The sequence below is a fragment of the Mesoplodon bidens genome (assembly GCF_964165515.1).
Source record: "Mesoplodon bidens genome assembly, chromosome: 2".
In the NCBI taxonomy this organism is placed as follows: Eukaryota; Metazoa; Chordata; class Mammalia; order Artiodactyla; family Ziphiidae; genus Mesoplodon; species Mesoplodon bidens.
Window position 1 is genome coordinate 51,552,060 of NC_138177.1, and position 21,222 is coordinate 51,573,281.

At 47.3% G+C, this 21,222-nt stretch overlaps 1 protein-coding gene across 6 annotated transcripts in view; it reads left to right on the forward strand.

Annotated features, from left to right (window-relative positions):
- CD46 (CD46 molecule) overlaps nucleotides 1–3,485 on the forward strand; it is a 56,497-nt gene extending 53,012 nt beyond the window's left edge. For all 6 annotated transcript variants that reach the window (XM_081224295.1, XM_081224296.1, XM_081224294.1 and 3 more), the window contains one exon: nucleotides 1,161–3,485. Coding sequence is in view for 4 of the 6 variants with exons in the window: in XM_081224294.1 (XP_081080420.1) it covers nucleotides 1,161–1,221 (61 nt within the window). In the remaining 2 variants the exon portion in view is untranslated. The remainder of the gene's footprint in view (nucleotides 1–1,160) is intronic.
- Nucleotides 3,486–21,222: the final 17,737 nt, after the last annotated feature.

Sequence of the window (21,222 nt, forward strand, 5' to 3'; positions counted from 1 at the left end):
ACTTAGAGAAAAGCATTTCACTACTACAGAAAAAGAAAAAAGTATTGACCTCAAAAAATCGTAAAATATAGTGGTCTTAGAGGATTCCGGATAGGCCTAAGTATTGAGTCACTCTCCAGAATAGTCCTGAGGAAACTGCTTCATAACAAGTGTTGCGCTGTGACAGTGCTGGTTCGTCGTGACGCCTCCCCCAGCAAGAGAAATATGAAAGTCTCCAGAATTAACACGGTTAGCTCTTACATGGGGTCGGCACCCTGAAGTGTTTGCTGGGGCAGGCATCCTGTAAATAACCGACTGGTCCCGTCCCCATTTGGTTGTAGTCTGTTTATTGTAGTCAGTTTCCTAAGCAGGGACTGGAACTGCGTTTTCCAGCTCCAGAGTCAGTAGCCCTGAGTGGCTGCCGAGGACGGCAGAAGTGGCTCATCCTACGTAAGATGAGCTTCCGTGCACACTACACACCAGATTCAAAGACTTAGTGCAAAGAAATATACAATCCATGGATATTGGGTTAAGTAAAATATGTTAAAACTAATTTTCCTGCTTCTTATCCTTTTTTTGATGTGGCTTCTAGAAAATTCAAAATTACCTGTGTGACTCGCATTATATTTCTTTGGGAAACACTGGACTTGAATAACAGAGTTTAGAAAGATGTCTGTTGTTACAAAAAAAACAAAAAGTGTTATGTGAGTTTTAGTTACTTAGGAGACTCTCCAACCAGAACACATGATTTTCCTTGACCGTGAGGGGTAAATGAGGCGTTCCTCACTGATCTTGAACGCTGCTGGAATCATTAGCTGTTTAAAGGTTTCATCTCAGAGTTAGATTTTAAATCGCAATATTAGGAAAATGTGTGTTTCTCTGTAGTCTTCCCCATTAGCCCTAAATTAAGATAAGGGAATATTTACTAAGTATATGCAACTGCTCTATTTCTTGTCTTGGAGAGAATCAAAACTACAATACAGCAATAGAAGAAGGGTTTCTAGAGTGAGACTGGTTGAACATTGGAATTATTTTAAAAGAATCATTTAATTCCTAGTTCAGTGACTCTTACTAGTATATAGTTTTTTTAAATTGTCTATGTTCTAAATGGGCTTCTGGAATTTAATTTATGTACTTAATTATGTTCATCTCTGACCCTATTTTCTAACCTTGCTTCGTAGGAAAGAAGGTATTGCTACATACAGCGCTTACCAGGATAAGGCAGCCACTCCAGCAGAGTAGATGAACTAAATGGTTTCCACAAACCCATGTATCATTCAGCCATGAAAATGAAGGAAATCCTGCCATTTGAGACAATACAGATGGACCTTGAGGGCATTATGCTGGGTGAATAAGTCATATAAAGAAAGACAAATACTGTATGATCTCACTTATATGTGGAATCCAAAAAACCAAGCTTACAGAAAAAGAAATCAGATTTGCCTTCATCAGAGGTGGTGGGCTGGGGGTGGCAGTTGAGTAAAGGCGGTCAGAAAATGTAAACTTCCAATTATAAGATAAAAACGTACTGGGATGTAATGTACAGATTAGTGACTACAGTTAGTAACACTGTATTGTATATTGGCAAGTTGCTAAGAAAGTGGATCTTAAAACTTCTAATCACATGGAAGAAAAAAAAATTTTTGTAGGTACATGAAGTGATGGATGTTAAATTATCGTGTAATCATTTTGCAATATATACATGATCAAATCATGCTGTACACCTTAAACTTATGCAGTGTTATATGTCAGTTATATTTCAATACTGAAAGAAAAAAATCTATAAAAATTATTTGCTAGATTCTTACATTGTCAGGAATGGAACTGTTAAGCTATGGTGCTAACATTTTAATGTGGCTGAAGTATAGTCACCATCGTTTAATGCTTCTTTGAAATGTGTATGAATTTATGTTTGAATATCTTGCTTGTTTTTCCTTAAATAATGCTTGTATTTATAGGGCAAGTCAACACAGTATCCCCACTAGTATTAAGGTGGGGAAATATTTTTTCTATAAAATCTCCAAACTCAGAGAAATATAATTCAAAATGACATTACATTTCATTTGTAAAGAAAGTGATTTTGAAATCTTTTCTGTTCAAAGATGATTGCCAACTCTTACGATTCATTCTTCAACAATCCCAAGATATGAATTATATATTGTTTATGATAAAAGTTTGGTTTCCTTAACTAAGAATATTACCAGAAAGTACTCTTACAGTTAATAGGTTAAAATACTATTTTAAAAAATCTGTAACCTCTTGGTGATTTAGAGATGCTATAAAGTTTATTTCTGGCATTTGTTCTTCGCCCCTTTTAATAACAGTAAACCAGTCTAAGAAATCAAGAAGAATTCAGCATCAGTTGCATGCTTCTGTACAAAGTTAGAGGGCTCTAACACCCATAGCAGGAATGCCAGCTCAGGACAAAGTGAACACTGTGGGCTTGTAGTTTTCTTAAAAAGAATTCCACTCTTTAAGAGAATTAGAATCCACTCTAAATTCTGTTTTTCTCTCCCCACCTGAATAAAGAGATGTCTTACTTTAAACATGTCATCTGAATGTAGGCAGTTTTGTAGGGAATAAATTCATCAGATAACCTCAAGTTGCGTCAGAATCTGAGTCTCACCTCCTCTGTAAAGGGCAGAGTAAAAATGAAGCCCCATATTTCAGAAAAGCAAACTTAACTTTGTGGATTTGCTGTAGGTCATGCAAAGGGACAGGAAGAGGAAACAGCAAAGGTAGCTCTTGATGCTCAGGTGGGACAGATCCCAGCCCTCTTCTCTGTCCTCACACCAGGCAGCGCCTCCTTCAAATGAGCCAGTGGCCAAAGAGGAGGGACTGTCTCTCTAACTCCAATTACATTTTTACATGTTTTGTTTCACACTTTTATAGTAGTAGCACAAATTGGGCCAAAGAAACGTTGCCTTAGAAATATATGAATAAAGAATCAAGAGTGAACCGGAGTAAATATTGTTTTACTCCCTAAGGACATGTTTGTAAGGCCATGTAAGTGGTCCTTCCCTTTGTAGTCTCTGGTGAGGCACTTTAGGGAGATAAATTTGAGGAGAATAAATTCAGGAATTCTGAGATAAATATAGAGTTGAAGTTTTGCTGTACCCTTTTCCACATAATTTTTGAGAATCTAGCACTTGCTTAGAAGCAAGGGGGTGACTATAGTACATATTTTTAAAATCCTCAAAGAAGTGTTTTCAACCAAAGATTATTACGCTTACCAAAATAAATTGACTTTCGTAGTATAGTTTCCACTTCAAAATTAGTTTTTCTAATTTAATATATTTATATGTAAGATTGAAATATGTGTGTACATATAGATTATGTTCTGTTTGTCAAATAATTTGTCAAATATATGGGGACACCATTTTTCTCTAGAAATGTTTATTTAAATGAGAGGGAAAAGCGTATTTGAATTTAAAGGTTTCTTAAAACTGCATTTTGAGAATTGGACCTTCAGATCTATTAAAAAAATAAAATGTCGTTATGGAGAAGTTTCATTTGTGATAATGCATTTATTTCCAGTGTGTTTTATCTCAAATCGGAGTACGCTTCTATTCAGGGCCCACCTTCTGTAAGCATTCCCCTCCAACAGTCACCACTCCTGCCCCTCCCATCTCAGAGCCTTAACTTAAACATGTCCAGGCTTCTCCCCTCCCCAGGGGTCACATGCCTCCCCTGCTCAAAGGTGCTCAGTCCTACCTCCGTTACCCACAGCATAAAGTCCATTTCATGAAAGATACTTGAAAGCTTTCTACAGTTAATTCCCAACTTTTCTTCCCAAGCCTTCTCTTTCTGCAAGACTTCAGGTAACCTGCTCTCAGTCAAGCCAGACCATCCGTCCTGTGCTCTCTGCTGTATTCCTGGTTCACTATTGGCTGAAGCGCCTGTGGTCCTGTCCGTCCGATCCTGGGCCTCTTCCAAGGCCCAGCTCACAGAGCCCATTCTGTGCAGCACTTCCTGATTTCTGCCCAGCTCTCAGCCTTCATTATTTCCTGGCCTTGAGTTCACCACATTCAAGTATCTGTATCTATGTGTGTGGGAGAAGACATATCTTCCACATCACTTTAATGCGTGGGTGTGGCTAATTAAAAACCCAAGTCCCCACCATGAAAGCATAACATGTTTCTGAACCATGGCTGCACACTGGAATCCCCTGGAGACTTTTACTGATGCCTGGGTCCCACGCCCCCAAAATTTGTCATGTCATTGACCTAGGGCGTGGCCTGGGCAAGTAATTCTAATATGCAGCTAAGTGTGAGAACCTCTGCATTAGTGGTCCTCCAGTCTCAGAGTCTACTTCGACACATGAACTTATAAAGACATAAGGTGAATGCTTATACTTACAGAATAAAATCATGGTTTTGTAATTCAGCCTATAAAGAAATCAGAAAATATCTAAAACTTGAATTAAGGTCTTATTGCCTGCCTAACCAAAAGAGGCTATCTGTGGTTTCAAAACAAAACAAAAACAAAAAGCAATCTTTCTAATATCAACACTGGATGAAAATTAGTTTGACTATAACTAAAGAATGCATTTTATCAAATTCTGTCTTTAACTTGAGACTATAGTATATATATATATATATATTTTTTTTTTTTTTGAAATTGGCATAAAACAAACAGGGAGAGCTTTTAAGGTGACTAACAATAAAAGTCCTCTACAAGAATTCTGAAGAGAGCCGAGGTAGGCAGGAATTTGAATTTAAATTGTTTAAGAATGTTCTAGGTTCAAGGAAAATAGGCAACTCTGGTATTCTAAAACTTAGTAATTGCTGACAATATTGTAACCAAGAATGAATGTTTTAGCATATTAAAAATTTTATATATTTGTACTCAAGAGCAGGATTTAACATAGTCTATTGACTTTCAGAAACAATGCAAAATTGAGAGAGTGTACACATATATTTTTTTTTTCTAAGCTGCATTGCTTTCATCATTTCCAGGCTCATCCATCCAGAAAAGGTTACCCTAGAATGAAGTGGTGCGCCTTTATAGTATTAGCACTGCTGCCCTCCTGTGGACTGTTAGGGCATTTGACCATGCCTCTCTTAGTTTTTCAAACTTTGTCATTATTCAGAGATTTTAGTCATTGCTGAGTCCCAGAAACCGTTTTTAATTTCATTTTAATTAACTAGCGCTTTTCTGCTTGCCTTCTAGGAAATTAACTTTTGAAGAAGCGCTAACCTCTGTCCCTTATGGCTTACATGTGGAGGAGCATAATATTGGGGTCTGCGGTCAGTAACTATTTTTCCTTCCCTCTGGCTTAAATAACAGCAGAAAGAGACCAAAATTGCCTTAAGTATGCATCACATTGAGAAAACTACCCACCCTGATTCCCGACTTATCGGCCCAAGAAAACTTGTTTGGGATAGTAAGACTCGTAATCGCCAGGCAGTCACCTAAGTTTCTATCGTTCACCACCTTTATGAAGCTTTTAGAAACAACTATGGTAGGTACGTACGTATGACACAATGGCAGGCCTTGTGCAGAACTAGCAGAAAGAATCAGGACATCTGGCATCCTGGTGCTTAGGGTTTGTGGCTTCACTGAGAATTCTGGAGACAACTATCATTTAGATGAGCACTGTTCATGGTGTGCAGGAAAATGATTGGTCTTCTGATCACCCACTGCCACCTGAAAAGGATCCAAGGGAAAATATTCCTTTCCATCTGTCTTTGACGTGGACTCAATTATTGGAGAATCCTTGGGTAGGATCCCATACAACCACGCTTCTCAAATTTTTGTGTGCAGGTGAACCACACGATGATCTTGCTAAAATGCAGATTCTTGAAGCAGTAGGCCTCGGCTGGGGCCCGAGGTACTGCACTTGTATGTGTTCCACATACTGCTGTTTGTGGAGGCTGTATAAGGGCCTCCAGAGATACTGGAGTCATAATACAAGTATCACCTTACTTTTTAAAATCCACTTTATGCCACTTAGTGCTTTTACAAAAGACCTACATTGGTACCTGTTTTCATTAATCAAAAGAAATCCAAAGAGGATTTTTGCTTTTATGAAAAAAAAAGTGAAAAGCGAAAATATCATTCAGCATTTATTTTGCAGCGAGCTGTTTTACAGGCAGCCCACACAGGAGGTGAGAGTGGCACCCCCACGCTCCTTCCTGGGAACTACACTCAGCATCTCAGCATCAAGCTGCCATAGGTCTAAAAGTATCTGTGCTTTTATCTCCATTTACTTTGTGCATCCCTTTGCAAGGTATGTCCTTAGGCATTTGCTTCAATGCTTTATGCCAAATCTGCTTATGAAAGGTTGCATAGGAACATTCTACTTTCAGATACCAGGGGAAAGCAGTACCTGGAACCTGTGAACGTGGCTTTGTATGCAAAGGGTCTTTGCAGATGAGATTTTGGGTGGGGAGATTATCGCCCCCAGGTAGGGCCCTAAATGTAATCACATTTAATCCTTAAGAGAAGAAGGCAGAGGAAGTCTTGACTACAGCAGAAGGCAATGTGACCACTGATGCAGCATGCTATGGTGCTGGCTTTGAGAATGGAAGAAGGGGCCACAAGACAAAGAATGCAGCTCTGGAAGCTAGAAAAGGCCAGGAAACTGATTCTCTGACAGTGCATCTGGAGGGAGTGTGGCCCTGCCTATAACTTAATTTCGGATTCTGACCTCTAGAACTAAAAGAATACAGATGTGTTGTTTTAGACAAGTTATTGTGTAAATGTTTGTGTCCCACCAAAATTCCTACCTTAAAATCCTAACCCGAAGGTGACCGTATTAGGAGGTGGGGCCACTGTGAAGTGCTTAGGTCATTTTTGTGGAGCCTTCATGAATGGGATTAGTGTCCTGATAAAAAGAGACCCCAAATCCCTTCACCCCTCTGCCCCAGGAAGTTACATGGCACTGTCTACAAACCAGAAAGCTGGCTCTCACCAGGCACTGAATCTGCCAGCACCTTGATCTTGGCCTTCCCAGCCTCCAAACCATGAGAAGTAAACCTGTTGTTTATAAGCTGCCTTGTCTGTAGAGTTTTGTTATAGCAGCCCGAAGAGACTAAGACACCAAGTTTGTTGTAACTTGTGAAAGTGGCCACAAGAAACAAATACACCGACACCACGAGTCCTCAGGTCACATTTTGTGTAGAAGCGAGACCCAGAGGAGGAGCTCTCAACCCTGACTGCGCAGTAGAATCCCCTGGGAAACTTTCAGAAAACACATGTCCAGACCCCATTTCTACAGCAGTATAACCAGAACCTGTAGGGGTGGGATCTGAAAATCACTATTCTAATGGCTCCTTGGGTGAATGCAATCAGAAGGTGGGTGGAGCAGAATCACATTAGAATAAACCCAAAACGTAGCTTTCCTTGTGTTCAAGGAAAACTCTTAAACTGCCCTAAAATGTAGACACACCAGTCTGCTAGGCAATTTCATGAAACTATATACCAGCTTCTCAAAGTGCAGGGCTGAGCCAACATCTTACACGGAGACTTGCCAGGTTGGAGATTTAACACATTGTTTACCCTAAGCTGGTAAAAGACTTGACTCGTCTCATAGTTATCAAGATTCACCAGCACTTAGTTCCACAGGTGGGAATTCTTTGCCAGTACAACTTGCATGAGGCTGGAGGTGCCTTCAGTCCAACTCGCTCTCCACTCTCCACTGCAAGTAAATGTGTAGCAAAACTCAGGGAAGCGAGCTCCATGCCTGACAAAGCATTTTCTATATCTGGGTGGAAAGCATGGCCTCAAAAACCAGACTCAAGATGTCTCCAAAAGAACCATTCTGCTTAGCAATTTGTAAAGAAAGACCACCCTGGAATGCCAACTTTAGGTAAAGACCTGTCAGCCTCCAGATGAATAAAGCAAAATAATCCTAAATGAGGGGCATGTTAATTACTTGGGGTGGGCACTGTGCATCTCATGACCCAGCCATAAGCACTATTTAAGTATTCATGGGAGCACCAGAAAGTACTTTTATGTAAAAGATGTCTCAAGTCATTGTTTTTGTGCTTTGATGCTAAACTCCATCTTTTGGCACTTTCTTATTTGGGGACTGGAATCACAGCAACCTGCTGGCAGAATCCATGAGTTACTTGCTTTACTGGTGATACCTAGGCTGGAGCTAGGGACACAGTAGGTGAATCAAAAGTTGTTCAGGGGCTTCCCTGGTGGCGCAGTGGTTGGGAGTCCGCCTGCCGATACAGGGGACACGGGTTCGTGCCCTGGTCCGGGAAAATCCCACATGCCGTGGAGCGGCTGGGCCCGAGCCATGGCCGCTGAGCCTGCGCGTCCGGAGCCTGTGCTCCGCAACGGGAGAAGCCACTGCAGTGAGAGGTCCACGTGCCGCAAAAAAAAAAAAGTTGTTCAGTTTGTTACAACTGACCCAAAGCTGTTATGCCCATAGGTCTATTGTAGCTACCTCAGCAAAGAAGTGAATAAAACAATTCAGGGTCTTAACTGTTCCCACCACCACATCCTGGGGATTAAAACATGAATTCTCCAGTCAACAGCCTGAAACAGCACTGCAGCTGCAGTGAAAGAATGCATCCCATTCACCTGGAAGTTTTCCCAGCAGATGCTTCACCTGTCCTACCCCCACCCGATTGGGCGGGGCGGCCAGCTGGGGGAAGACTGGCAGGAGGTGGACTTAGAAAGGCTTCCCAGGTGCTTGAGATGCCACCACTTATGGAGAACCACTGGCGTGAAACAAAAGTCCTGCAGGTAGGTCAGGGCTGGCCTTGCATCTCCTGTGCAAAATGGTCCATCAAGGGGACACAGCCCTCCTACCTGAAGAATCCCCTGTGAAATCAAGTCTGGCTCATCGCTGAATACTTTTACAGAACTGGTGCACTCTGTCTTCAAGAGTTAATAGAAACGAAGAAGCAAAAGTAGCAATACTCCTGCATCTCTTATAATGCAGCTGAATTCATCAGTGCTCCTCCAAGGGCCATGTGAGTACAGGCTCAGTTATGCCAATGTTTCTGAGGGAACACTGACTGCAGAGACTACAGGGCTGCAGCCCACTGGGAACCGAGGTCAGTTTCCCATTCAATAAGCAGCATCCTTCAGCCCAGGTCTGCAACGTGTCTCTCTTCTGTAATCCTTTTTTCTCATTTTATTTCTTGGCTCACAGAATTTCATTCCTGTCTTCATAGGCTACATTTTTAATATGTTTGCTGTAACCGACTTCAACTTCTTTACGAAATAGGTAAGATCTGCACAGCAAATTAACTTTTCAGGACCCCACTTATCATCATCATACAATTATGAATGGAAAATAATCTATGAAAAACGAAGACATGATAAATTGTATACAGTAAAGCATTTATTAAGGTCAGGATGCATGACAGAAAGATAATTTAACAGCAACCAATTTATAGTTTACATCACTACCACATTTCAGCAAACCGAGGACATTAGGTAAATAATAGTGATTTGCTTCTAAAAATCCATTAACTGATCTATTACCCGTGCATAAAGTATTGTAGATGCAGTTAAAGCAGCTAGTCGGAAAAAGCATAACCTTCCTCCCCCTCCCTCTGCGCATCCATCTTCCAGGAAGCCCCAGGCTGTTGCTGACCAGACTTGGCATGAGGCCTCGAGGCTGCTGCTTTTCCCCCTACATCATAACCGATTTCAAATGGTGCTAGACAAAAACAGACTCTGAACACCAGGAGAAATCGGTCAGCCTGTGTAAGAGATGGGTCCAGTGGTGCTCGGTGGGGTCCGGCACCTTGACCGTGCAGGTGGCAGGTCTGAGTTCAGCTGCTCGGCAACTGCAGCTGAATGTTCCACGGCATCTAGGAGCAGGTGGACAGTGCTGATGTGATGAGATAGTCCTTCTGGGACACAGCCCTCCCCTTGCCTATTGCAATCAAGTACCCAACCCAGCATTGCCCAAGCATGTGCTCAAAGGCCCTACCAACAGGCTACTGCTAGGGGCTGCCGCTCCCTGTCAACAGAAAGACTCTCACAACGTCGGGCTCTGCTCAAGCCTCTGAGTTCCTACTGAACACAGCCCCATCCCTGCACTGTCCCCCTCCACAACCCAACACACTCAAGAGTGTACTTTGCTTCTCAAGTCCTTCCTTTCTTGAACCGGCTCAGGTGGCAGGAGGAGGGAAGCTGATCCCACGAGCAGCAGCTCCTCTGCGGTTGGCCTTTTGCTGTGCTGCAATTCTTACTCCTAAAACACTGATTTCAAATGGTGCTAGATACAAAGATGGAAAAATCTAAGCCACCATGTGAAACCAGCTTCCAGAAGAAGAGGATCTCACTGAAGAAAGAAGGGAGATGCGATCGGAAGACCCAGCCTCTGCTCCGAGCAGAGGTGTCTTCTTGCCGTTCCACTAGTGACGGGACACGATATATGGATCCATTAGAAAGGCACAGAGAAGAGTCACAAAGTGACGCTCAAAGAACATGAAAGTCAAGGCTGATAATTTACAGACAATCGCAATACAAAACTCATGAATTCTAAGTTATTTAATTCCATAACCAGTCCCTACATATTATTATATATATGACGAAATAAAATAGCCAAAGCTGTTACTAAACTGGGTTAATATTTACATTAGTACTGCCCTGCTTTGTAAACTATTTCACAGTGTGCAAAGCATCTTCCGATATTATCTCACGTCATCAGGAAACAAGCACCCTTTCTGCCTGTGAGGCTCTAGCCACTACACAAAGGTGGGTTTCACCTGAGCCAGGGCAACTCTTCCATGTGTCCTAGTCACATAGATCATGGGCTCCTCCTTCCCAGCCATCGGTGAGTGGTCAGGACATTCAAATATGACCCCGTTAACTGCCAATCTTATTTATTCTCTACTGTGACACAAAAAGATTAGTGTCTTATAATTGTACTAAGTAGATTAATCCTCTAATAAAAGAATGGAGTTTTGTTTTGTGTTGTTTTCAAATTCTGCCTGAAAATTAGGTTTGCAAATGGTGTTCAAATTAGATTTCCCATCTCCTAATTGCACCATCTTTTTTGGTTGTTTGAAGCTGAGAAAATATGTCTGTATTTCCTCTGACACCATAACCAAGAGAAAGAAGAATCTGTATCTCTCCGGTTCCCTACCAATTCTTCAGGACTCTAGCTAAACCCTTTTATTTTTTATGCCTCCTGGACGTAACATCATGTGCTGCTCTAGAGAAGAGAAGGAAATAAAATTTGAACACCAAGTTGTGCTCTTGAATTCTCACAACAGTCTTGCGGAGTAGGTATTATTCCCATTTTTGCAGGAGAAGAAACTGATCCTCAGTGTGGTTCAAAAACTTGTCCACAGTCACACGACTAGGGAATGGTGTCGATTCCAGGTCTGACTCCAACGTCTGTGCTCCTACTCTTCTGCCCACTGCCTCCTGTTCTGTAGCTGGACTATCGTCTCATTCTGTTCTTGAACTTAATTATGAGCAAGATTGAGGGTGAGGGTAGTCCTAGGCAATATTTCTGCATAGATGGGGGGGTATTACTGACTGTACATGTTAAACTTGGGTGGAGATGAGAGCACGCCTGCTTCTGCAAGGAGCCGGTGCTTCGATACTTGCTTTGTTCTGCAGCACCCTGGTGCCTCTGTGGTCTCCACTGCACGGCTGTGGGAGGGGAAGACGCTGGGGATGAACTGGCCTGCAGTACCTGTGCTGGACGCCTGAGCGATCCTGACAGCAGGCAGCACTGGGCTCTGCAGCCGGTGGGGCTCTGCGTGGCCTCGGCCACAGGTGGGAGAGCCAGGGCTGGGGATCAGCACTGCCTGCAAGGGCCCTAAGGAAGGACACCTGCAGTCAACAGCGGAGGGGTGGTCAGTGTGCGGGGGTGGGGGGCGGGGGGGTGAATCTAAGGCGTTAAGGTCACGACTGAGCGTTAATGATAGTCATTCCCGTAGAATGTGAACCCTATAAAACGTGGGGTTTGGAGACCTACATTCGCTAATTCTCAGCTTTGCTGCTCTGTACTTCAGCCAAACTCTTCTTCCTTTGTAACTTCCAACTGCCACTCCCCACAAACCCTTTCCTAAGGTGTCGTCACAGGAGTCCTTCGGTGATCCAGACTGCCTCTTTCTCCACCAGAAGGCCTCTGCACAGGCTGTTCCTTCTTTCTGGAACAATCTGCATCTACTCTCCCGTAACTACCAACCCTCAATCATTGCCCTCCCCGCCAAGTAAGCCTGGTGGTCTGAAGTCCTCCTTCAGGTCTCAGCTGGGACACCCCGTCCACAGGAAAGCTCCCCAGTCTAGCCTGGCTTTGGGTTAAGCTCCCCTCTCACACCATCAAGCTCTTGTCCTTCAGAACACACTCAGGTCATCTAGTCATGAGGGTGATTAATCCATGTCTCTCCTGCTACCCAGGAAGCGTCAGCTCTGAGTGCAGAGGAGGGGATGCACGTAGCAGAGGAGCAACTGTCACCGAGGGAACTAAGGGACATGAACCTGAGTTTGGGCTCCAACTCTTGAGTTCTAAAATACTCTCAGTTCTCTGGAAGAAGAGACAAGAAATCATTAGCAATGCACTGCTGTAAACACTCTAAGAGCAGAGGGGGTAAAAGTCATCTTAGTATCCAAACCTTTCACCCTTCCAATCCCACCAGATAAAAGGGTCTGCTGAGGTCTCAGACCTCCAACAGAACCAGGCTTCTCTCTTGAAGCCAGCCGAGCAATGAACGACTCACTTACCTGAAACCAGCTGCTGATTTTGTCCCCTAGTTGCATGTAGCCAGGTGATTTCATGCGGCTGGAAGCAGCTTGCTCTCCCTGGCACCCAACCCGAGGGCCTCCTTGATCTGGAAGAAGGCAGCCTGGTAAAACCCCAGCCTGCTAAGGGCTCTGTCGTCAAAGGCGGGACGCTGGATCCTCCCACCTCAGCCTAGCGGCCCCACGCAAGCTGACCAGTGGAGAAGGGCTTAGAGGGCTGCCGGGAAGGAGAATCAGCCCCTGAGGAGCGGCTATGTCAGCCCTGGGAGGTGCCACAGCGCAGGAAGAGGGTTTGGGGGCCACAATACCGCACCAGTCCAGTCTGTGCCCACATTCTATTTGGAGGTTTTTCCACCCCCTCATGCCTACGAAACTCCTCTGCCTGGGCAGGGACCCGAGGGTGGAGGAAAGGTCACCATACAGTGAATCAGAACACAGTGGTTTTAATTCCTGCTCGGCCAGGCTCTGAGAACTGGGGCCTGTACTTTCCTGGAATAGGCCTCGGAATGTTCATCCGAAAAGAGAGGGGCTGGTGCAGACTGGTCACTGCAGATTCAAAGGTACGGAGGGGTCAGGCAGGAAGCTTTCAGACAGAGAAGCAGAGACAGTGTGCAGCAGAAGTGTGGGGACCCGGAGGGGCCGTGTTTAGTCTAAAGGTATGCAGAATCAGATACAGCTGAAAAAAAGAAAGAAACAGAAACTCTGCACAGGCCAAACAAAAACATCTGAGTGTTAAATACAATTCATGGGCTGTTGCTTGAAGAATAGCCTGGAGATTGCAAAGAGAGCTTCTACTGCATTCTATAAATGATGCTGTGTCATTTAAAGTCCTAAAAATCCTATGCCCAGCACAGTGCCCAAAAAATAATACGGGAGGAAAACAGGAAGGAGAGAAATCCTTGTTTACGAAATCCGTAAGCAAACCCACGGAACAAACAGATATTTGCCTCCAGGAACCGAATGCCGCTGGCTTGTTCTGCGCTACCACAGCGTGTTCAAATCCAGAACGCTTGGGAAGGTTCCTGCAAGGCAGCAGCTTCTCCCTCCCTCCCGACCCAGCTGGGTGCTGAGTCACAGCTACTTACATGACTGACGCAAGTTCCAGCCAGAGTGGGGGAGGAGCGCCGGAAGTGGAGCCCAGATCATCCATCTTCCTGCCGCTGGGAATGCTGGTTTCAGGGCTCCTGGGAGTGAGGAAGAGTCATGTTGGTGAGAGAGGGGCCTCGAAAAGGCCCTTTTGAAAAAGGGGAACAGTCTGCCCTTGAGTTAGTCCCAGACCATTGTACGTCTGAAGAGAGAGGCCCAGCCCAGCTTCCTGTCACTCTCGGCTCTAGCCCTGGCCCAGTGTCCTGGACATTTTGTCTTAAGCTGTCAGGGTGGGACCTGTTGCCAACTAGCTGTGGTTAATGAATCAGAGGAAAGGGTGATAAAATGAAAGGTATATATACAGGGGGCCGTGGAGGAGGGGAACGTGGAACTGGCTCTCTCTCTCTTCCTCTCTCTCCCTGGCAGCTTGGCCCCCATGAGGGCTCAGCATCCAGGAACCACCACACTTCACAGGCCCTAGATCCCAAGATGGGATGACATACTCCAGACCCACTAAACCCCCCCAGATGACCCCTGAGGTAAAAAAAATTCACCACGTCCTCAGCTTGTGTGGGCCCAGCATCAGCAGTTCCGGTTTCTCGTGGGGCAGGGGTATGGAGGCCTGTGTTCCTAGGCCTCTGACCCTTCCTCAACACCACCTGGGTCTGGAAATCTCCCAACCTCCCAGACTCAGGACAGGGCATGGAGCCCCTAATCGGGATGACTGGCTGGCCGGGAGGATGCACACGGCTATCCTGCCCTGGGGATGCCATGGGGCCTGGGGGGTAGCAGGAGACAGTGGGCAGCGAAGGGGAGGAGGAGGGGTGACGTGAAGACGGGATCAAGGACGCCTCCCTGTTTCCCAGAGAGTGACTTAGGCTGGGCAGAGGATGGGCACAGCCCTGAACTGCTTTCAGGGAAGCTGGTGCTTTCCACAAGAGGAAAAATGAGTGTGCCTTTGGTCTATTACACACACGCAATGCCCACCACAGTTCACAGGTCCAAGCCAACGCAGATGCGAAGAAAAACCACCAACACTGCTCCCTTGTCACTCCCAAATCATCTACTTGACCCAGTGAAGATGGACTCAGAAGTGAAACTTCAGGCTCAGGTGAAATCTAACTCTGGAGGTTAGGGGAGAGACACCCAGAGCCCAGCTTCCCCACCTCCCAAGGAGGAGCTGGGTCATCCCCTCCTGCAGCCACCAGGAGTAACTAGTAGGCGCAGTATGCCTCCAGGAGCCCCATTCAGAGGACTGCATGCCTGCCTGCTGGGTGAAGCATGTTCCTGTCCCCAGGAACCTTTCCAGAGGTGTGCCCAGCCTCTGCAGTGCTGCTCCCGCTCCTCCTGGAAGGAGAGCAGAGCATCTCCCCAAGTCAGACATCCTCCCAGGAGCACAGCCCCGGAAGGCCCCGGAAGGCGCCAGGAAGCCCGGGGCATACCCGTTAACCTCCGAGTGGCGGTTCTACCCAGTACCTGGGCACACACCTGGCGGAGCACATGGACCGGGTCATGCCCATGACCTGGTTCCACTTCCCTAGGTTGGGGGCAGGAGGCTGGGCAGACAGAGGGTAGGTCTGGAGTCCAAAGCCAGCTTGGAGCACCTTTCTCTCCTGCTTCCCCTGCAGCTGGCCGGGCTGGTGGCTGCACCTTCACGGCTATGCCAGCCTCATTCTGTTATCAGGACCTCTGTCTGCCAGTCTCAGGACCTGGAACAGTGAGTAGTGGGAGGAGGCAGGAAGAGGAGGGAGGGGAGGGAGGGAGGAGGAGGGGGGGGGAGGGAAGGAGGAGGAGGGGGAGGGGGAGGAGGGAGGAGGAGGAGGGGGAGGAGGGAGGAGGGGGAGGAGGGAGGAGGAGGAGGAGGGGGAGGAGGGAGGGGGAAGAGGGGGAGGAGGGAGGAGGAGGGGGTAGTTTCACAGTCTAGTGCATTCCCATCAGATCGGAGAGGGGAACACGTACAACTTCCCCTTTTCAAGAGCTCCGCTGCCCCCACTTTCGTTTCGGTTCCTTCCCCTCTGGACTGAGGATGGCACGGCTGGTGGGCTGGGCAGGGGCAGGCACCCAGGTGCCAGCCAACTGGGCTCTTGCCTGGCTCCATCTCGGGCCTGGCAGGCTCCCTCGCCCATTACCCGGCATGCCCTTCTCCTTGTCAGGGAGGCCGCGCCCTCTTGTTTTCAAAGTTTTATAACAGTATTGTTTGTTGTCCAGCAGATTAAATTCTTTTGGAGGCGGGTTGGCGGGGGCGGGGGGGGGGTGCGGGGAGGTTAGGGAGAGGGAGGAGGGAAAAGAGAGAGGGAGAGAAAACACAAATAACTGCTATTAGGGCCAAAAGATTAAATGAGTTCCTTTCTGAACGCAGAGTTCACCTGTCTTGGAAAGAGGCCAGTGGACAGGAGCCCACGTTCCCTTCCTCTCTGTCCCTGTCGCTCTCTTCTCTCTCTGCCCCCTCCTCACCTAGCAAGGTGACATGTGGTCTCAGACTTTCCAGGCCACTACTCAGAGTTCAAGCTGAAGAGAAGAAATAGCTAATAGGGCTGGGGGGGGGATTCATGCCTGAGCAACTCCCACCCCAGATAGGAAGCACGACATGGGTCCGAGCTGGTCCTGGCAAGGAGACCCTGGATTCCCATCTCCTCAGGGCTTTGGATGACCTTCTCCAGGACCAGATGGGGAGCTGCCCCATTTCAGAAACGGTTCATCTCTGCAGTGAGCCTGTGCCGTGTTCACATGTGAAATAAAAGTAATACATTCTATGATGTCAGAGACACCGGAAGAACTGGACCCCAAGGAAGTGGTAACATTGACAAATATTCCCGTATACCTAAGGAGTGAGTGAGGGTGAGAAACAGCAAAGGAGGGAGATAAAAAGCTGATATAAAATAAGCATGATCTTATAAAGAGGGGCAACCAGTGAAAAGCTCCTGACCTGTCAGGCCTTTCGATGCTAAATCTGCAGGCAGTAACAATACAAAAGGATATACGATTCTCCGTCTGTAATACAACCCTCATTTAGACATTAACTGGTTGACTTTGGACTTTGGTCACCTTTAAGTAGTATGCTCGCTTCAACACACACCCGTGCCTTTAGAACAGCAGGCGATGCTGGTGGTCCCAGAGCTGTGGACCTGCCCTGAGATAGTCCTCTTCCAGCTCCTGCCTTTCTCCAACAACTAGGCACGGCCCTGCCTCACGCACCCCTCTCTCTTTCACACACACGCGCGTGCGCCTGCTCCTTCACATCTCTGATGCCTATCAAAGATCCCTAGGGCTAGGAGGAATTGGGGGGGGGCGGGGCAGGGGGTGTGATACAAATCAGGATTAGAGCAGCTCAGGGCTCTTTCCTGCCAGGGATAAGGGGCAACGTGCCTTTCTCCCTTTTTTATTTTCAAATATTATCAGTCCTATACAGTCAGTGGCAGGAGTTCTCTCTGCAAGGAGAAACAATGCTCATGTGTCCGTCCCCCCCCAACCCCCCAACCCCGCCCCAGGCTCAGGCGTGCCTCAGAGGCAGAAAGGAAAGATGAAGAAGCCTGCGCCGGATCCTGACACCCACGCTCACGCTGTTCTGGGGTGGCCACAGAGTTCACAGACTCAGGCCCAAAGGCCCCTGTCCGGGACCTCCAGTCTCCCCCTCTCAGATAAAGAAGCCTCATCTTTCCTTGGGAACCCTCAGCAAAGGGGATGCCACAGTCCTTCCCAAAGTCTAGCCTAAGCCACCCTCCCTGCTACAGGTTCAGCCATCCTCCTTCCCAACCTCCAGGCAAACAGGGTCTGATATGACAAATCTTCATAGGTACAGTTACTGAAGCCTGCTTCCACCAAAACAATCCCCCGGTAGCTTCCCCATCACGGGGTTTCTCTACAAGCCGAGGCTATATTCAGGGGATACAAATGGACAAAGGTCCAATCCCAATCCTCCTTCAAGGAATACCCCGGGACAAAGCCTAAGCCACCGTGGCTAAATGTGTTGTAAATTAACACTTCTTTCCCCTTCAAAGAGGTTCTGGCCTATTTGAATGAAGATCACACAGAGGGCCACGTGGCCAAGAAGATGTGCAGCTCCCACTCTGCCTCAGCACCCTTCTAAAGGGTGAGGGTTGTGCTCACCCTTTAGAAAACACTGACACCAAGAATTCTCTGACCACCTTCTCCTCCGTGGGAAAGGGCTACTTCTTCAAGTCAATAGTGATTCAAACAATCAGAGCTGAAGCCAGCGTTTCCAGTATCTTACTCTACCATTGTACATCAGCCAATTCTTCCAGCAGGTGCTGTACACTAAGTAGCTAACAAACAGGTAACGTACACACAGTGTGCATCCTGGGCAAAGCTCCGTGTGTACCTTATAAATCCGATGGGAAAATCTCAAAGACCCCACAGTGAGGCCTCATTTCTAAGAGAGCTACTTAGCTGAAGCATGACCATAGGCACACACAGGAAGTGCCATACAGACATGTCAGAACTGTCTGAAGCACTGCATATTCCAGAAGCTTCCAAATGTAAGAAACCTCACCAGAAACACATGACGCACGGCTGGCTTCCCAGCCAAGGAGTGCAAGCCAGTCTTCACAAGAGCTCCAAGAAGTTGAAAGAACGGAGAACGGGAGAACCCAGATATTCTGAGGTTTCATGCCCCTTCAATATATAGAGAAGTGACCCAAGACCTAGAGAGATCAAGTCAACTGCCCAAGATCCACCCCGATCCCTGCCCCGCTCCATGGGTCCCACAACTAGAACCCGAGGAAATGACAACCAGAGTCAGGGGGCCTGGGTGGGTGTCCCAAATTAAGCGGATACAAGCAGTTAGACCCTGGCAGCATTCTCTCTGGTTCAGTGTCATCAACTACAGGGCTAATACCACCCATTTGCCCTCACAGGGCTGTGTGAGGCCAAAAGAGCTCGCAAACGTGAAAAGAACTGTGAAACATCGCACGGCACATGTGAGACAATGGTTACTACTCAATCCCTCTCCTGCCTGCATCCTAGCCTGAATCCCTCTTCACACCACCCTCCTGGGAGCGGGGGAGGCTCGGCTCAGAGTTACCAATCCCAGGTAAGTGTCCTGCAGAGTGGCAAGCAGACAGCATCTTGGAGAAATGTAGCTATTTTTAAAGCTCTGCATTCTGTCTAGCGGGTTGCACAATGTGTGCCTCCGCCTCTGGGCTCCTACCCACGCAGCCCAGGAAACATGGTGGACGCCAGGGACTGAGGCTGCCATGGAGAAGTGAGGCCAGGACCCGGCCACTCCTGGCCACAGCCTGGCTTTGCACAAACGCCCAGAAGGGCCTGGGGCCCTGGGCTTTGCTGTATGTGTTTCATTTTTGCTGTCTTTTAAAGAATGACTCAAGACTAAAAAGCCAAAATGGAACTGGTAGCTCTGAGATATTTGTTTTTGTTTTCTTTTCTCTTGTCTTTTTATCTTTTTTTTTTTTTTTTAAATAGAAGAGCTTAAACAACCACATGAGAAAAGAAGGCTAAATATAAAGGGAAACTTCCTGACAGCAAAGGGGCACAGACCCTGAGGATAAGTCGCAGGGAATGCACAGGACACAAGGGCCCTGAAGTCCTATTTTCTCTCCAGGATTTAGGGCCAGAAAGGATGGCACATCTTTCCTGGGGCACAACACGTCAAGTCACCCCCTGCAGCACAGCAAGCCCCCAGCAGCTCCCACACGACCCATCTCCAGACAAGCCTCTTGGTGGGAGCCAGAGTCCACGTCCTTGGTCACCTGAAGGGTCCTCATCAGCCACCTTCGTGCCATCTTCACCCTTCGCACTTGCTTTCGGGGGTCTTTCGAAAACTGTCTCCACCCACGCGCCCTAATTCATGCCGACAGTGTCCCTTCAGAAAACATGATTACAGCTGCTCTCAGACGGGTCTTCAAGGTCCCAGCCCTCTCTTGTGATGCAGATCCTGAGTTTCGGGCTAAGAAATACCTCCATGAACATCCAGGGAGCCCCCATATGGGAGTTGGCAGGAACCTCCAAAAAGATTCTGATTCAACCCTCTCATTTTACAGATAATGAAACCGAGGCCCAAAGAGGTGAAGGCGGTGGGTGAGTTTTTACCAAGGGAGCCAGAACCCAGGCCTGGTGACTCGTCTACAGGCTCCCTGAGCCCCCACAACCACACGCCACCGAGACCCACACGGCCCCCTGGCAGCAGGTGGCAGTCTCCGTGGTCAGGGTGGGCCAGGTGGCAAGGACCATGGCACCAAAGAGGGAGAATCTCGTGGCCCGACTCACCCGGGCCCAGCAGCCACTGCACTCCTACCATGTAAACAAGTCCCGAGCCCAGAGGTTGCACACAGGAAATGTCCCCTCCCCCGTCCCCAGCCACTGACCTCTCAAGACACAGAGCTCGTCCAAGCATCTGATACAAGGGGACTCCCCTCCCTTAGCCTCTGCCTGTCCCTTCCCTACTGCGAAATCACAACCGCGTGTTCTGGCAGGAGAGGCTCAGCTGAAGTCTGCCTCCTGCAGACATATGTTTTACCAGTGACTCGGCAAAGACTGAACCCGAGTGTCCCCCTGTGGTGCGTGGACCAGAGGTGGCCACGGTGACCAGGCTGGGGTGGAGATGCCAGCTGGCGCCTGGTGAGGGTGGGAGACAGAAGGTGAGGAGCAGCCACGGCTAATGGAAAAAACCCTAGTCTGCTGGTGACGAAACTACAGGCAACTGCCACCTTGATTCCTAACTCACTCCAAGTTCCTGTGAGCTCTGTGGACCTTGGATGGGTCTTCCCAGCTGTTAGGAAAAGAGAGGGGTTCGTCTGTGTATCAGTTCTCTTTGGAGGCTCAATCAATATGGCTTCCCCAGGTGGCCGAGGTCCTGCCGTCTCTCAAATTCCCTCCCTGACCAACATCTGGATGCCTCTTCTTATGTAGGAGCGTCCTTCTTTTCCATATATGTCTACTTTATTTTTAAATTCTATTTATTATTATTAATGATCTCTCCCCACGCTAGAATACACACTCCACAAGAGCATAAACTTGGTTTCGTTGAATTCTGCATCCCTAGCACCTAGCACAGTGCCTGGCATATATACAGCAGAGGCTGAAGACATATTTGTAGAAGGAATGTATTTGCCTGCCTGTCCACGGATACCAAAGGGTATCTGCCCCTGCCCTGCCTCCCTCAAAAGGGATGTAATGCAGCCCTCCCTGTGACAGCGGAGTCCCCTGGGTATCTGGCCTTTCACTATGGGTCACATCATTTGCCTATCCTCTGAAGGTCTTAGCTCCCAAAAATGTCTGGCTTCAGCCTAAGAGGGTGAAGAAAAAGTACAGGCTTTGGACTCAGAGGTGCCCGAGTTTAAATCTCAGTAGTGCCACCTACCAAGTGTGTGACCTTGGTTAAGTCACTGAACAATCACAGTTCTTTAACCATCAAAGGGAAGTAACACCGACTGCATATGGTTGTTCTGAGCATGAAATTAAATAAGCAAAAGGGGGCCCTGACAAAGGTCAGTTTCCCTTTCCCTG